Raw genomic sequence first — 17,425 nt, 5'->3', positions numbered from 1 at the left:
AGTGTAGACATGGCGGCTGATCAGTGCTGCTCATAGCACTATGGATCTGTCAGGACCCTGTAATGGGTAATTGCTGCAGTGTAGACATGGCTGCTGATCAGTGCTGCTCATAGCACTATTTATCTGTCAGGACTCTGTAATGGGTAATTGCTGCAGTGTAGACATGGCTGCTTATCAGTGCTGCTCATAGCACTATGGATCTGTCAGGGCCCTGTAATGGGTAATTGCAGCAGTGTAGACATGGCTGCTGATCAGTGCTGCTCATAGCACTATGCATCTGTCAGGACCCTGTAATGGGTAATTGCTGCAGTGTAGACATGGCTGCTGATCAGTGCTGCTCATAGCTCTATGGATCTGTCAGGTCCCTGTAATGGGTAATTGCTGCAGTGTAGACATGGCTGCTGATCAGTGCTGCTCATAGCACTATGGCTCTGTAAGGACCTTGTAATGGGTAATTGCTGCAGTGTAAACATGGCGGCTGATCAGTGCTGCTCATAGCACTATGGATCTGTCAGGACCCTGTAATGGGTAATTGCTGCAGTGTAAACATGTCTGCTGATCAGTGCTGCTCATAGCACTATGGATCTTTCAGGTCCCTGTAATGGGTAATTGCTGCAGTGTAGACATGGCGGCTGATCAGTGCTGCTCATAGCACTATGGATCTGTCAGGTCCCTCTAATGTGTAATTGCTGCAGTGTAGACATGGCTGCTGATCAGTGCTGCTCATAGCACTATGGATCTGTCAGGACCCTGTAATGGGTAATTGCTGCAGTGTAGACATGGCGGCTGATCAGTGCTGCTCATAGCACTATGGATCTGTCAGGACCCTGTAATGGGTAATTGCTGCAGTGTAGACATGGCTGCTGATCAGTGCTGCTCATAGCACTATGGATCTGTCAGGACCCTGTAATAGGTAATTGCTGCAGTGTAGACATGGCTGCTGATCAGTGCTGCTCAAAGCACTATGGATCTCTCAGGACCCTGTAATGGGTAATTGCTGCAGTGTAGACATGGCTGCTGATCATTGCTGCTCATAGCACTATGGATGTCAGGACCCTGTAATGGGTAATTGCTGCAGTCTAGACATGGCTGCTGATCAGTGCTGCTCTTAGCACTATGGATCTGTCAGGACCCTGTAATGGGTAATTGCTGCAGTGTAGACAAGGCTGCTGATCAGTGTTGCTCATAGCACTATGGATCTGTCAGGACCCTGTAATAGGTAATTGCTGCAGTGTAGACATGGCTGCTGATCAGTGCTGCTCATAGCACTATGGATGTAAGGACCCTGTAATGGGTAATTGATGCAGTGTAGACATGGCTGCTGATCAGTGCTGCTCATAGCACTATGGATCTGCCAGGACCCTGTAATGGGTAATTGCTGCAGTGTAGACTTGGCTGCTGATCAGTGCTGCTCTTAGCACTATGGATCTGTCAGGACCCTGCAATGGGTAATTGCTGCAGTGTAGACATGGCTGCTGATCAGTGCTGCTCATAGCACTATGGATGTCAGGACCCTGTAATGGGTAATTGCTGCAGTGTAGACATGGCTGCTGATCAGTGCTGCTCATAGCACTATGGATCTGTCAGGACCCTGTAATGGGTAATTGCTGCAGTGTAGACATGGCTGCTGATCAGTGCTGCTCATAGCACTATGGATCTGTCAGGTCCCTGTAATGGGTAATTGCTGCAGGGTAGACATGGCTGCTGATCAGTGCTGCTCATAGCACTATGCATCTGTCAGGACCTTGTAATGGGTAATTGCTGCAGTGTAGACATGGCTGCTCATCAGTGCTTCTCATAGCACTATGGATCTGTCAGGACCCTGTAATGGGTAATTGCTGCAGTGTAGACATGGCAGCTGATCAGTGCTGCTCATAGCACTATGTATCTGTCAGGTTCCTGTAATGGGTAATTGCTGCAGTGTAGACATGGCTGCTGATCAGTGCTGCTCATAGCACTATGGATCTGTCAGGACCCTGTAATGGGTAATTGCTGCAGTGTAGACATGGCTGCTGATCACTGCTGCTCATAGCTCTATGGATCTGTCAGGTCCCTGTAATGGGTAATTGCTGCAGTGTAGACGTGGCTGCTGATCAGTGCTGCTCATAGCACTATGGATCTGTCAGGACCTTGTAATGGGTAATTGCTGCAGTGTAGACATGGCGGCTGATCAGTGCTGCTCATAGCACTATGGATCTGTCAGGACCCTGTAATGGGTAATTGCTGCAGTGTAAACATGGCTGCTGATCAGTGCTGCTGATAGCACTATGGATCTGTCAGGTCCCTGTAATGTGTAATTGCTGCAGTGTAGACATGGCTGCTGATCAGTGCTGCTCATAGCACTATGGATCTCTCAGGTCCCTCTAATGTGTATTTGCTGCAGTGTAGACATGGCTGCTGATCAGTGCTGCTCATAGCACTATGGATCTGTCAGGACCCTGTAATGGGTAATTGCTGCAGTGTAGACATGGCGGCTGATGAGTGCTGCTCATAGCACTATGGATCTGTCAGGACCCTGTAATGGGTAATTGCTGCAGTGTAGACATGGCTGCTGATCAGTGCTGCTCATAGCACTATGGATCTGTCAGGACCCTGTAATAGGTTATTGCAGTGTAGACATGGCTGCTGATCAGTGCTGCTCATAGCACTATGGATCTCTCAGGACCCTGTAATGGGTAATTGCTGCAGTGTAGACATGGCTGCTGATCAGTGCTGCTCATAGCACTATGGATGTCAGGACCCTGTAATGGGTAATTGCTGCAGTGTAGACATGGCTGCTGATCAGTGTTGCTCATAGCACTATGGATCTGTCAGGACCCTGTAATAGGTAATTGCTGCAGTGTAGACATGGCTGCTGATCAGTGCTGCTCATAGCACTATGGATGTCAGGACCCTGTAATGGGTAATTGATGCAGTGTAGACATGGCTGCTGATCAGTGCTGCTCATAGCACTATGGATCTGTCAGGACCCTGTAATGGGTAATTGCTGCAGTGTAGACATGGCTGCTGATCAGTGCTGCTCATAGCACTATGGATCTGTCAGGACCCTGCAATGGGTAATTGCTGCAGTGTAGACATGGCTGCTGATCAGTGCTGCTCATAGCACTATGGATGTCAGGACCCTGTAATGGGTAATTGCTGCAGTGTAGACATGGCTGCTGATCAGTGCTGCTCATAGCACTATGGATCTGTCAGGACCCTGTAATGGGTAATTGCTGCAGTGTAGACATGGCTGCTGATCAGTGCTGCTCATAGGGATCTGTCAGGTCCCTGAAATGGGTAATTGCTGCAGTGTAGACATGGCTGCTGATCAGTGCTGCTCATAGCACTATGGATCTGTTAGGTCCCTGTAATGGGTAATTGCTGCAGTGTAGACATGGCTGCTGATCAGTGCTGCTCATAGCACTATGGATCTGTCAGGTCCCTGTAATGGGTAATTGCTGCAGTGTAGACGTGGCTGCTGATCAGTGCTGCTCATAGCTCTATGGATCTTTCAGGACCCTGTAATGGATAGCTGCTGCAGTGTAGACATGGCTGCTGATCAGTGCTGCTCATAGCACTATGGATCTTCAGGTCCCTGTAATTGGTAAATGCTGCAGTGTAGATATGGCGGCTGATCAGTGCTGCTCATAGCACTATGGATCTGTCAGGACCCTGTAATGAGTAATTGCTGCAGTGTAGACATGGCTGCTGATCAGTGCTGCTCATAGCACTATGGATCTGTCAGGACCCTGTAATGGGTAATTGCTGCAGTGTAGACATGGCGGCTGATCAGTGCTGCTCATAGCACTAAGGATCTGTCCGGTCCCTGTAATGGGTTGTTGCTGTGGTTGGAGGTACAGGCCTCTATTCTCTGGTCCTGGCATCTGTAGGAGGATCATCGCTATAACACTGGGCACCTGCTTACCAGGAATGGCTTCCTCTTCTGAGCTTATGCTATATTCCTCCTGACAAGGACCATCATAATGAAGGGCTCCTCTAATATTCCTGAGTTGTGGTGTGAGGAGATTGTCCAGGGGTTGGTGAGGAGGACACTACTTGTTTGTGTGTTGTACAATGAAACGTGGCTCATTCTTATATTTTGCCTGCAGAATCTGACTATAATGGCGACCGTGATCTACACTGACCAGGAGAACGGTGATGTTAATGCTGCGCTGTTGTCCAGAGATCGTGCACAACTATCAGGTGCCGGTAAGTGGTTTCTAAAGGTAACGGCCGATCTGGCCCCAATTCATCAAGGGGTTTAATAGATTTCTAGCAGAACTCTGACAAGTCAAAACTTTTATGCAACTTAATGATTAAAAATTGTGACCTTTTTAGCACTTTCATGCCAGGTCAGCCAGCTCTGCCAAGTAGGTGGAGCATGGACAGGGCATGGTGGAGCCGCCTGATACTCATGGAAAGTTGGGACTTACAGCACCACTCCAGCTTTTTTGTTTGGTTTTCAGCGCTGGGATGGCTCTTTTAAATGTAGGGCCTCTGGTCATATACTCGCCCTCCGGCGTCTTCACTGTTTTTCGGCACTGTTCTGTTCCTATGGCACTATCTTGTGAGCGCAGCTGACTGGGCATAAGTCAGAAGCTACGACACAAGATCTCAATGCAACTCTATGGAAGCCAGAACAAGGCTCTCATAGACTTGTATGGGAAAGTGACCTCCGCAGCTCCATGAAACACTGGAGCAGCCAACAGGTCACTCTTCACCGGACAACGATGGGAGCAACTCTGGAAAACAAAGGCGGCAGCAAGTGAGTATGAGACCGGGCAATTGTATATAATGTGCCACTCCAGCAATGCAGTAAAAAAAAGCACCCCTCCAGTGTTTTGGTTTTTTACAAATTAATTGCGCCTCCCCACAAGTGTTAATTGGGGGTCCACTTCATAATGAATTTGGTTTCTACTGCCCACCCATCTTTACAGAAGCAATAATCAAAGTTTTTATTCTCAATATATTGCAATCATCATATTGTATAGCACTTAAAATTTTAGAAGGCAGAAGGCGAAATGTACGTCTGAGTTGGGTTTTTTTTTCCTGGGTTTGGCAATGCAATCCTACACAGGTATTATGTCTCACTGTTGTACTTCAATACATCTACATTTGGCTGTTGGGATCTATGAATGATTATTTCATTCTTAGAAGGACCCTGAGTCAGGTAACCTAATGACTAGTAGATTCACAGCCATCTGGATCAAAAATCCTGTTATGTGAGGTTGTGCTGCCGCCTAGTGGCTTCCTATTCTTTTACATAACCCTCTACACCAGGGGTCCTCAAACTTTTTAAATAGGGGGCCAGTTCACGGTCCCTCAGACCATTGGAGGGCCGGAATATAGTTTTTAAAAACAACTATGAACAAATTACTATGCACACTGCACATATCTTATTTTGTAGTTTAAAAAAACAATACAGTAACAAATACAATATTTAAAATGAAGAACAAGTAAAGTTAAATCAACCGGTATTTCAATAGGTAGGTAACTGTACCCAATAGGCAGCATAGGTCCTCAATAGGCAGGTAAATGTCCCCAATAGGCAGGCAAATGTCCCCAATAGGCAGGTAAATATCCCCAATAGGCAGCATAGGTCCTCAATGGGCAGGTAAATGTTCCCAATAGGCAGGCTGTTTCCCCCTTATAATGCCATATGCAGGCTGTTCCACCCCTTATAATGCCCCATGCAGCATGTCACCGCCCCCCATATAATGCCCCATGCAGCATGTCACCCCCACCATATAATGCCCCATGCAGCATGTCAACCCCCCCATATTATGCCCCATGCAGGATGTCCCTTCCCTCCCCATATAATGCCCCATGCAGGATGTCACCCCCCATATAATGCCCCATGCAGGATGTCCCCCCCCCCCCATATAATGCCCCATGCAGGATGTCACCCCCCATATAATGCCCCATGCAGCATGTCACCCCCCATATAATGCCATATGCAGCATGTCACTCCCCATATAATGCCCCATGCAGCATGTCACCCCCCATATAATGCCACATGCAGCATGTCACCCCCCCATATAATGCCCTATGCAGCATGTCACCACCCATATAATGCCCCATGCAGCATGTCACCCCCCCATATAATGCCCCATGCAGCATGTCACCCCCCCATATAATGCCACATGCAGCATGTCACCCCCCCATATAATGCCCCATGCAGGATGTCACCCCCCATATCATTCCCCATGCAGGATGTCACCCCCCATATAATGACCTATGCCTCCATACATTAAAAAAAAAAAAATCCAATACTCACCTCACTCCTCCTCACCTGCTGCCGCTGCTCTGGTCTGGTCTGGACTCCAGCGTCGCGGCGGCGTCGTCCCGCTCTGCTCTCCCTGTGACAGCACTCGGGAGAGTGCGGTGTAAAGACGTCACCGCGCCCTCTGACCTGAGACGTCACAGGAAGCGCACAGCAGGAAGACAGCGGATCTGCGGAGGCACGGGAAGAGGTAAGTATCCGCCTGCCGGGGCCCTGAGCAAGCGGGCGGAAAGGCGGGCAATGGCACCGCTCTCCTCTCCTCCGCCCATAGCCAGGCGGGCCGGATAAAAGCCCCACGGGCCGTAGTTTGAGGACCCCTGCTCTACACTGTCCATGTGTCCATTGCGACACACCCATTTTTGGATGTCGTTATATTTACAATGTGATTGGACATTTTTGATAATATTTATAAGCTGTATGTAGAAACAGGAGGTCAGTTTTCCTTGTATGAGTCATAAGTCACTGCAAAAGTCCCTGGCAGGGGGATGAGAGCAGCTGGGTCAGGAGGGGAATGATTTTTGCAGGGAAGAGTCTTCCTAATTCTACATAGAGCAGAGAAAAGAGAATAATTAGCCCAGTAGAAAGGTATAATGAGCAGCTGTAAGTACAGTGCTGTATAATCTGATTACAATATACTAAGAGGATAAGCTCTGATGGGAGAGGGTCTTTAAGCCTGTCATGTATTGGGTAATGAGTTGGGGTGTCAGTCTCCATCAGTGCTGGCTGAACACTGACTATGCTGCTCAGATTACTACACATGGCGCTGCTCCTCCTCCCTGTAGTATGGGCTACGCAGCACGGTGCCGAGGCTCCAGATTCTACCTGCACAGCAACAAGGTCCCATCACTTCTACCTCTATAACTTGCCTAATGCAGACGCAAACCTGCAGCCTTTCCTCTGAGATCTTGTCGGCCTTCTACACTGCCATGGCTTTGTCTGCACAATGTAGCTTAAAGGGAATGTCCACTTCTTAAGCATCCTAGAAGTCTACAAGACCACCCCTGATCTCTACAATATAAGGTCGGTGTTCCTCTAACCCCCTGCCTTATTTGGCTGCCATTGAAGGCAGTCAGCGAAATGGGTTCAGTTTTCTATAGAAGTGGCAGAATTTAACCCCTTCCTGACCATGTTATTTCCCGTCTCTGCATTTTTCTTACTCTTCTAAGAGCAGTAACTTTATTTTTCTGTCAATACAGCCATATGAGGGTTTTTGTTTTTATGCCGTTCACTGATCAGGTAAATTATTTTTATATTTTGATTGGACTTTTACAGAAGTAACGCCCATATGTTTTATTTTAAAATGGGTCATAGAGGGGTAGGGGTGATTTGAATGTTCAGATTCTACTTTTTCCTTTTTGTCCCCTTAGGGGACTTGAACATGCAATCATCTGATTTCTTGTGTTATGTACAGCAATACTGCAGTATATAGCCAGCATTCACAGATCTGTCATGACAGGCATGGGTCTTTTCAGCAGACTCCTTCCTGGCAGTGATGGCATCCCATGATCGTGTTACAGGGGCACAGATGGGCACATGGCATGACTCCCTTCTCAGTTCGCTGGTAATGCTGCTGTCCATCTCTAACAGGTGGAGCTCTGGCCTACATGTGGCTATTAAAGGCAGATGATGGCTAAATATCACAGCCATCATCTTCCAGGCGTGAAGTCACATCTGGCATATGATGTAACGGCAAATCATGTTGGTAAGAGGTTAAAGTGCCACTCCAGTGGGGTTTTGTCACGTGAAATCCTTTTAGTGTAGAAATGACGTAGTCCTTTTGGGCATGAGGGCTGGGTGCTGGGATTACTAGTACACCTGACATCCAGGTGGGCATAATTCTGTTCCTTGTGTATTGGAAGACTTTTGCCTCTGCAGCTTTGGTGTTGGCAATCTTTCACTTTCATGCCCATTGATGGTCCACATGGTTGGCTCAGGAACCGTCCTCACATGATCTAGATTTCCCTAAAGGAAAGTCACTGTGTGGGGGAAAAATGGGGGAGTCTGTGATGCACCTTATGCCACGGCGCCTCGTGTGCTAAGGCGTGTTAGGTTGCATGAGGCTAAATATCCGGCTCTTCATGTTACGGCTGTTGGTATTCATTTAATTAAGGGGGGGGGATGTTAAATGAGGGAGTGATGGCGGTAAAAGAACAAAATCTACTTTGATTAATACAGACTGTGTATTAGTACAATGTTATAATGTTGATGGTCAGACGCAGGAGTGGGTACAGAGGGGGGCATGTGACAGTTCATTTTCAATCGTTAAAATATGGTTAAGCAGGTTAATGTAGTATCCTGGAATATTAGAGGTATGGGAGATCACAACTAAAGATTTACAGGAGACGGATTGCGATACGGGGGCCGCTGCGGCACTGAGCAAGCTTTGGAGGGGGCCGGACTATCATTCTACACATAGTACTTATTCTAGGGGGGTTAGTATATTGATTCATCCGAATTTACCCTTTGAATGTGAAGGAAGTATTTGTGACAGGGAGGGAAGGTATGTATGTCTAGTGTGCAGAGTGGCTGGGCTTAGAACTTGTCTAATTGCTCTGTATGTTCCTCCACCTTTCTCTATACAGACTGTGCGCCAGCTATTCCCGTGGATAACGGAATTTGCTACCATACCCCTGTTAGTCATCGGTGATTTTAATATGTACCTACACACTGAGCTTGATAAGTATAGGGGTAATGTGGAGGGATGGGCTCATCAAGAGACGTCGTTGGCAAGGGTCTTGCAGGAAATTAGCTTGGTAGATGTGTGGCGGGCTCGATTCCCAAATGTTAAGCAGTATTCGTGTTACTCGCCATCCTATTCCTCTGTCCAGAATTGACCTGGCTCTGGGAAATAGTCATCTAGTCCCTCTAGTTACTAAAGTAGAATACTGCACGAGATTGTTATCTGATCATTCACCATTATTGGTTGTTTTGGGGGTCGATCCTGGCACCATAAACAGAAGGGCACTGTGGGGGTTTAACCCCTACTGGCTGGATGTATTTGGGGAACAGATGGACTTAGCAGGTAAATTAGATCATTTCTTTAAAGACAACATAGGCTCTGCCCCTTTAAATACGGTATGGGAAGCCATGAAGGCATTTTTACCGGGGATCCTGATTAAGGAAATTTCCATGATCAAATCCAAAAACAGGGCCCGTCTTCAGGAGCTGCGGAGGGAAGTAGACATATTGGAACAGAGGTATGTTGGGTCCCCAAGCATAGAGAATAGGGAACACTGGACACGGGCACAGGCTACACTAAATGATCATATATTGAAACAAGCGGAGCATAAACGGTTCTTTCTTAAACAGCAATTTTATGTGGAGGGAGAGAGTACAGGGCACTTGCTGGCCACCATAGCCAAGGTCCAGACTGGGGCTCCTATGATTGCACCTATCAGGGATACTAAGGGTGTGGTAGTTACTGATTCATTGGAAGTTTTACAGACAATTATACTCCTCCAAACTGACTAAGGCGCAAAGGGACATAGATCTCTATCTTCATGATATGCAAATACCATGTCTGACAGATGGCCAGAGAGAGCAACTAGATGCACCAATTAATTACACTGGAGGAGATGCAGGAAGCTTTAAAAGATTTTCAAAATAACAAGGCCCCTGGTACTGATGGGATCCTCGCGGAAATTTATAAGGAAGCTGGGGGGGTTTTGCTTCCCGGGTTACTGGAAGGGCTTAAGGGGGCGAGGGAGGGGGGGGGCTTTGCCGACTTCAATGAGGGAGGCTAGCATAGTTCTTTTGACAAAACCTGGAAAGGATGCATTAAACCCTGAATCATATAGGCCAATATCCTTACTCTCGGTAGATGTAAAAATTTTTAGCTAAGGTCTTGGCTACCAGACTGGTGGCGGTTATCACACATTTGGTTGCAGAAGACCAGACTGGGTTTATACCGGCCAAGTCGACGGCAATTAATTCTTAATCTGCAAATGCAGTCACAAAATGCGGGTGGTAGGGCAGTGCTATCACTTGATGCCGCTAAGGCTTTTGATAGTGTCGAATGGGAGTATTTATGGGCTGTTTTGAGAAAGATGGGGTTTGGTACTGGATTTCGGGCCTGGCCGCGGCTTCTGTATAACAATCCGGTAGCTCAGATTCAAATTAATGGCAATCTTTCTGGTAGCATTGAAATGGGCAGAGGCACGCGTCAGGGCTGCCCGTTGTCTCCCTTACTGTTCGCCCTGGCTATGGAGCCGTTGGCTGTTAAGCTTCGCTCCAGCAGCGAAATACAGGGGTTCCGCTATAGAACACTGGAGGAGCGGGTAGCCCTATATGCCGACGACCTTCTGTTGTTTTTGGGCGACACGGAGCAATCTCTGACGACGGCTATGAATTTAATAAGGGAGTTTGGAGATCATTCTGGCCTACAGATTGATTGGGATAAATCCGTTCTTATGCCGGTGGATGGTTTGTCTCTGAATACTAGGGCAGGGAATACTTGATTGAAGATTGTGCGAGAATTTAAATATCTCGGAGTTAGAGTGACCACATCTATCGGAGATTACATTCCTTTAAACTTACTTGAACTGCTTACCAGATTTCAACAAAAGGCCAATACTTGGAGCAAACTCCCCCTATCAGTAGTAGGTCGAACTAACTTCATTAAAATGGTGTTAATGCCCCAATTATTATATATCCTTCATAATTCACCTGTCTGGGTCCCCATGAGAAAATTTTATAAATTTCAAGCACTATTTCAGGAATTGATCTGGAAAAAAGGGGTTGGATACACTTCAAAGGCCCAAAGATCAGGGGGGACTAGCCGCACCTAATCCATGGATATATTTTCTAGCCTCTCAGACTCAACAACTCTGGTTAATTCAGGGGAACCTAGATAAACTGATACGTCTACTCAAACACAATTTGCCAATTACCTCCTTTCTAGAAACGGGAATCTCGGGGTGGGATGCTAGGCGGCATCTTCCGACCCTAGCACTTATGGGGAAAACGTGGCAGAAAATCAAACTGTTGTTGGGAATAGAGGGTTTTACCCCATTGTGGCATAATGCGGGCCTTCCAGAGATCCATAAATTGAAAGGATTCGGAATATGGGAAAAATTGGGAATAACTAATGTGGCACAAATATTAGAGGGGGAAATATTTAAATCGTTCCATCAGCTGAAAGAAGAATACTGTATTCCACAAACTAGTTTCTACTTTTATCTCCAAATAAGGCATGCATGGTTTGTACAGCCGCGACATATGCAGAGTAAAATCCAACATCATCTACTGTTTAACACATTATTATGCCATAGAGGTGGGAAGGGATTGATTTCCAGAATCTACGGGATACTTATGCAGCAATTTCAGTGGGACAGACCCTTAAATGTTAAGGAGAGGTGGGAGCATGACATTGGTACTATAACCTCGGAAGAATGGGAAGATGTGGTGGGGAGCGTTCCGATACTATCTACATGTGCGGCACATAGACTCTCACAGTTGTACTTATTGCATAGGGTATATAGAACTCCCAAATTTCTACAGCGCATTGGAGCAAGGAATGACAGTGTGTGTCCAAAATGTGGAGAGGAAGGAGCAGATCTTATGCATATGATGTGGACGTGTAGGAGGGTCGCGGTATTCTGGAATGTGTGTGTAGTACATTAATAATGTGTTTGAGTGTAATCTACCCTTATATCCTAAAGTGTGTGTTGGGCCATGTAGAAATAATAGGATGTGACGAGGATGAAATAATAGCCGTTAAGAGGACTCTATATCAGATCAGAAAGCTTATAGCTGCACATTGGTTGGATCCCTCTCAGGTTCCAGGAATTCTTGGATAGATTGCGTCTTTTATTAAGATTAGAAGAGGGAGTGTACAAAAAGCGGAAGGCTATACGGAAATTTGATCAAATCTGGGGTAGATGGAGCACGTTTCATGGTTATCATATTATGTCCATTTTAAATATCAATTGAGTCTGAAATGTTGTGGTCTCTCAGGTTCTACTTAACTAATCACTGACTATTAGATATTATGCTCTGTATCCATGGATCAAATTATCAATGCTTTAACAGTTAGATAAGCTATATGATAATATGCCGTCTGTAATTAAATTTGTCTTTGCCATATGGTTTTTGGGGGTGTAATGGGCGGGGGGAGGGGGAACGGGTGGGTTTTGAAGGGCATTGCCAGTTGGGTGATGCCTCAATGTTTATGTGCAATGTTAAAAAAGTCCTTTTAATAAAAGGTATCTGATTTTTTTTTAAAAAAAAGGAAAGTCGCTTGTCAAAAGCCTCCAGGACAAAGTGCACGGTTCTGTATCATGTGGGAAAACATCAAGAAAAGCTCTAGGAAATATCAACAAGCAAGTAATGACCCAGAAGAACGGGCAGCCTCTGAAAGGAGACCGGAAAGTGCCAAAGCCTGCGCCAGCTGTTATACAGGTATAATGTATTACCGCAGCTCTGATCATACACCGCTCTTGTGTTCTGCCCTGTACTGGTGTACAAACTTGTATCTACATAATCCTAAAATGCCACAGGAACATCTGCAAGAAGATCACATGGCATTTTCTACTATTACAAGTCCCATTATTATCTGTTGGATTAAAGTGGGCTAATATCTGGCTAATCTAGTTGTGTAATGTGTATGGGGGTCTCCTGGCTGCCCTAACAAATGTTCAGTTCAAATACCCGCTCCTTGTTCTCTAGGCACACATTGCTTAGAGGCAGCAGATTACCCTCCTCCCCACAGAACACATGAGAGCTCATCTGTATGTTGGGAGAGATGGCTGCTAGCCAAACAGTGTATGGCCAGACCACAGCTAGGCCACAAGGGCTTGGCTGACTCCTTTTCAGATCATATATGGAGAACCTAATGGTAAATACTGGATAAATGAAGCTTGTGACCTGGTTCCCGTTCCCCACTAGGTTTCTGACACTTCTGATAAGACAGATGAGCAGCAGTACCCCGACATTGAGAAGTTTGTTCCCTACAATCCTGCAGGTAACTCTTCCACACCTTGCTGTACCTATTGCCTGCCATTAGCCACTTGCCTTTACATTTAATTTTGAGCATCAGAATCAATTCTAATATTTGCACCTGAAGCTGGATGGGGTTAGTGAATTTGTCACCAGGATTTTGCTGCCCCATCTGAGAGCAGCATGATTTAGGGGCAGAGACCCTGATTACAGTGATGGATCGCTTGGTGCAGTTCAGAGTAACTGTGTCTGCTGCAGATCTACAAATGCTCTGAATGCTGGGCTCTGTATAACCCCACCCACACCACTGATTGGTAGCTTTCTGCCTATGCACGGTGTATAGAGCTATCCATCAGTTGTGGGGACAGGGTTGGACTACATGGCAGCAGCTTTACTAGTCCTGTGGTGGCAGTCTCCTGCTGGTGGAGGATCACTTATCAAAACTACAGCAGTCAGCCCAGAAAGCAACACGTCTCTGGAATTGGGGATCTTTGTCCCCACGTTGTGCTGCTCTCAGATCAGGTGGCAATAAACCTGGTGACAGATTCCCTTTAAATGCAGTTTAGGGCCATCTCTGTTACACTCTTACTCTCTATTAGCTGCAATGTCCCATCTGTCTAATGCAGCCACAGATCTCATGGCTGCAGTATCCGGATCTTCAGAAACTCGCTGACATCGTGTCAGTTAATCCAATGAGTGTTTGCAGTGACAGCAATGTCTGTTAGCTGGGCTTCTGCTGCTGCTCAGTTGTGGAGGAGAGCAGACAGATGTCAGTGTGGTGTTCGGAGGCTCCTGGGGCCCCTGCACGTGACATCAGGAGTGCCAGAGATCCAGAGTGTGGTCTTGGGCTCCACTATACAGGTGGGACTCTGCAGCTATTTGGGGGTGGGGAGAGGAGGGCACAACACTGACGTGTGCAGTGAAGGTGGTTCAAGCTCATTGATGCTAGATGACCCATTTTGGTGCATTGAGCCCAAAGGTAAACTAGGAATGCCAAAGAACCAATCAAAAACAACTGAACAAAATAGTCAAATTCTGCATAAATAGGAAATCTACTTAACCGTGTATTCATTAAAGGTTTTTTAGAGTGACACCATAGAGACAGGCGCTCACACCAGTGTACATACAATAGTTAAAATACAAAAATATAGACTAGATCTCACAGACACAGGGCAAAGTGTGTGGTATGGAATCCAATATATAATGTATCAGAGCAAAGATTATAGATCTAACCATGCAATAGCTCTGTCCAAGAGTAATTGAATAAATCTACTATATGACAAGATAAGAGTGCTTGTGCATAATCCAAATAGGGATTCCCAACACAGGAAGTATGTAAAGGTGCTTAGTGCATCTCAAGGTCGGTAGTGAATAAAGCATTAATACCTGTGTGGTCCAGAGACTTGTGTGGAGCCCACCCAAGTGTTGGGAATCCCTATTTAGATTATGCACAAGCACTCTTATCTCGTCATATAGTAGATTTATTCAATTACTCTTGGACAGAGCTATTGCATGGTTAGATCTATAATCTTTGCTCAGATACATTATATATTGGATTCCATACCACACACTTTGCCCTGTGTCTGTGAGATCTATTCTATATTTTTGTATTTTAACTATTGTATGTACATTGGTGTGAGCGCCGGTCTCTAGTGTCACTCTCTTACCTAACCGTGTATTCATTAAAGGTTTTTTCCTATTTATGCATACATTTTCTATATTCGGTTCTTGATTGGTTCTTTGTAATTTCTTCCAAACTGTCCTGTCCACATGTCTGGTGAATGTGTGAATTTCTAACTAGCACACATGTTGGTGTAGTATTTACAGAGATTTTAGTGCCGTATCTTACTACAATCTAGGAATGCCTCCTAATCTTAAGCACCACATTAAAGCCCTTTTAAACCATAAGATATGAGTGGACTTGCAGCAAGATTGCTGGGTATCTTTGAGCAGCCAGTTGCTTATTCCTTTACCAAAGATCAACCTATGCTAAAACTATATTATATATTTTTTTGCCTTGTAGATTTTGAGACCTTTGATGTCCCAGAAGAACATAAACTGAGTCACCTCTCCCTGGCTGGTGTCGGTCTTATAGCTAATGTGAATGATGCTAAAAGGTTTGCGTCTCTACTAAGCCTAGAGCCGGCCCTCATGGACATCCCTGCACTTAGTTGGGTGTCAGGTAGGTGATTATAATTGAAATGGCAGATAAGATGGTGAAAGCCAGCCTTACTCTGCAGAGATCACTACACATCATGGTACTGTCATCAATACGGGTGACTGCAGTTCTGACACCTTCATACCAAGCACTGTAAAAGCCTAAAACCATTTGGTGAAAACAGTGACTGCCAGCAGTTAGATATGACGCCAGAATTATGGTGCAAATACTTTAATAACACCAGTCTGGATGAATCAGAGCCCCGCTGTCTTGCCATGCAGGGTTTACAGCTCGCTCCCTTTCCCCTGCACTGTCACTGCTGCAGCCTATAACTAGCAGCAGGGGAAGGAGTACAGCTGATGGGGTTAAAATTGTCACCAGGTGATTGCCCCTACATTATGCTGCACTCAGATGGGGTAGCAGAGACCCTGATTCCTGTGGTCATAAAAATGACAGTAAGCGACATCACTTTTCTCTGTCTAGCAGTTCTCTGAATGCTGAGCTCTGTGTAACCCCACCATTAATTGTACCCATGGTCAAAGCTGCTAATCAGTGATGAGGATGAGCTCTGTAGGACTACATGGCAGCAGGTTTACTAGTCCTCTAGTGGTGGTCTCCTACTGATAATTATTGATATTTATCAGCACTACACTAAGCAGTCCGATAAGTGTCACATCGCTGGAATCGGTCGCTCAGATTAGGTCCCAAAATCCTGATGGCAGATTCCATTTAAGTAGTAATCTCGGCCATGTTGGTAACAGGCTACAATCCTCATCCATGTCTAGACTGGTGGGCTGGGTTTTGAGTGACTTGACCATTAGCTTCCTTGTTCTCCTCACTCTCCCCATATAACTGTTATCCAGTGTCACTAGCCTCATTCCCTACAGCAGGGGTCCGCATTCTGGGGCTCAGACCCCCCGTGTGCCTTACAGCTGGGTGCATTTACATCAGGTCTAGCGAACAGCCATAAAGAGCAGGTCTCCAGATGGTGACTTGTGAAGAACCCTGCAAAGAACAGCAGATCTGGATGTGTAGATGGGTGGGAAGCTTGAGAGAAAATGATACTGCCGGTTAGAGGGCGCTTGAAGCTAGAGGTGATGGGAGAATACCTGATGGGGTCACATCCAGGGGTACTCATTAAGTATACCTCCTATAACGGTGGGGGCACCGGATCTTTAACTGCCGTTATATGCTTAATGTGGGTCATTGGACACCACTGAATTGCTATATAGCAGGTCAAATAGGTTTTCTACACTAGTCAAAATAACTTTGTATTCCAGATGCTGCTGACAGTCTTCCATCTTTCCTTGCCATGCTGGAAGAGATCGCTGTGGAGATGCCCCTGACTGACTGAACAGATTAAACAGTGAAACGTCACTTATTTATTTGTCCTCCATTTTGTTAGTGCGCTTGTTCTTAAATAATAAAAAAAAATGTTTTAATGAATGTATTGCTTGTTACATATATTGAAGGATGGCATTACAGTTGGGAATTTCTACTCTACTTCTGCTAAAGTGTAAATTCACCATGTGTTGGAGGAATGTAGCTTTTCCGGAGCCGTGTATACAGTGCTGGCCAAAAGTATTGGCACCCCTGCAATTCTGTCAGATAATACTCAGTTTCTTCCTGAAAATGATTGCAATCACAAATTCTTTGGTATTATTCTCTTCATTTAATTTGTCTTCAATGAAAAAAACACAAAAAGAATTGTCCTAAAGCCAAATTGGATATAATTCCACACCAAACCTAAAAAAGGGGGTGGACAAAAGTATTGGCACCCTTTGAAAAAATCATGTGATTCTTCTCTAATTCGTGTAATTAACAGCACCTGTAACTTACCTGTGGCACCTAACAGGTGTTGGCAATAACTAAATCACACTTGCAGCCAGTTAACATGGATTAAAGTTGACTCAACCTCTGTCCTGTGTCCTTGTGTGTACCACATTGAGCATGGAGAAAAGAAAGAAGACCAAAGAACTGTCTGAGGACTTGAGAAACCAAATTGTGAGGAAGCATGAGCAATCTCAAGGCTACAAGTCCATCTCCAAAGACCTGAATGTCCCTGT

At 45.6% G+C, this 17,425-nt stretch overlaps 1 protein-coding gene across 1 annotated transcript; it reads left to right on the top strand.

Annotated features, from left to right (window-relative positions):
* The first annotated feature begins 3,561 nt into the window (after window positions 1–3,561).
* Window positions 3,562–16,713, top strand: LOC141164040 (securin-like). Its single transcript, XM_073649205.1, has 5 exons — window positions 3,562–3,586; window positions 12,495–12,664; window positions 13,151–13,226; window positions 15,225–15,383; window positions 16,640–16,713. Exons 1-5 carry the CDS (start codon window positions 3,562–3,564, stop codon window positions 16,711–16,713), a joined length of 504 nt encoding a protein of 167 aa, XP_073505306.1.
* The last annotated feature ends 712 nt before the right edge of the window (window positions 16,714–17,425 follow it).

The sequence above is a fragment of the Phyllobates terribilis genome, unplaced genomic scaffold (assembly GCF_046119375.1).
Source record: "Phyllobates terribilis strain yellow unplaced genomic scaffold, ASM4611937v1 Scaffold_10__3_contigs__length_209671492, whole genome shotgun sequence".
Taxonomy (NCBI): domain Eukaryota; kingdom Metazoa; phylum Chordata; class Amphibia; order Anura; family Dendrobatidae; genus Phyllobates; species Phyllobates terribilis.
Note: the sequence above shows the minus strand (reverse complement) of the source record. Positions and strands in the feature narration are given on the sequence as shown.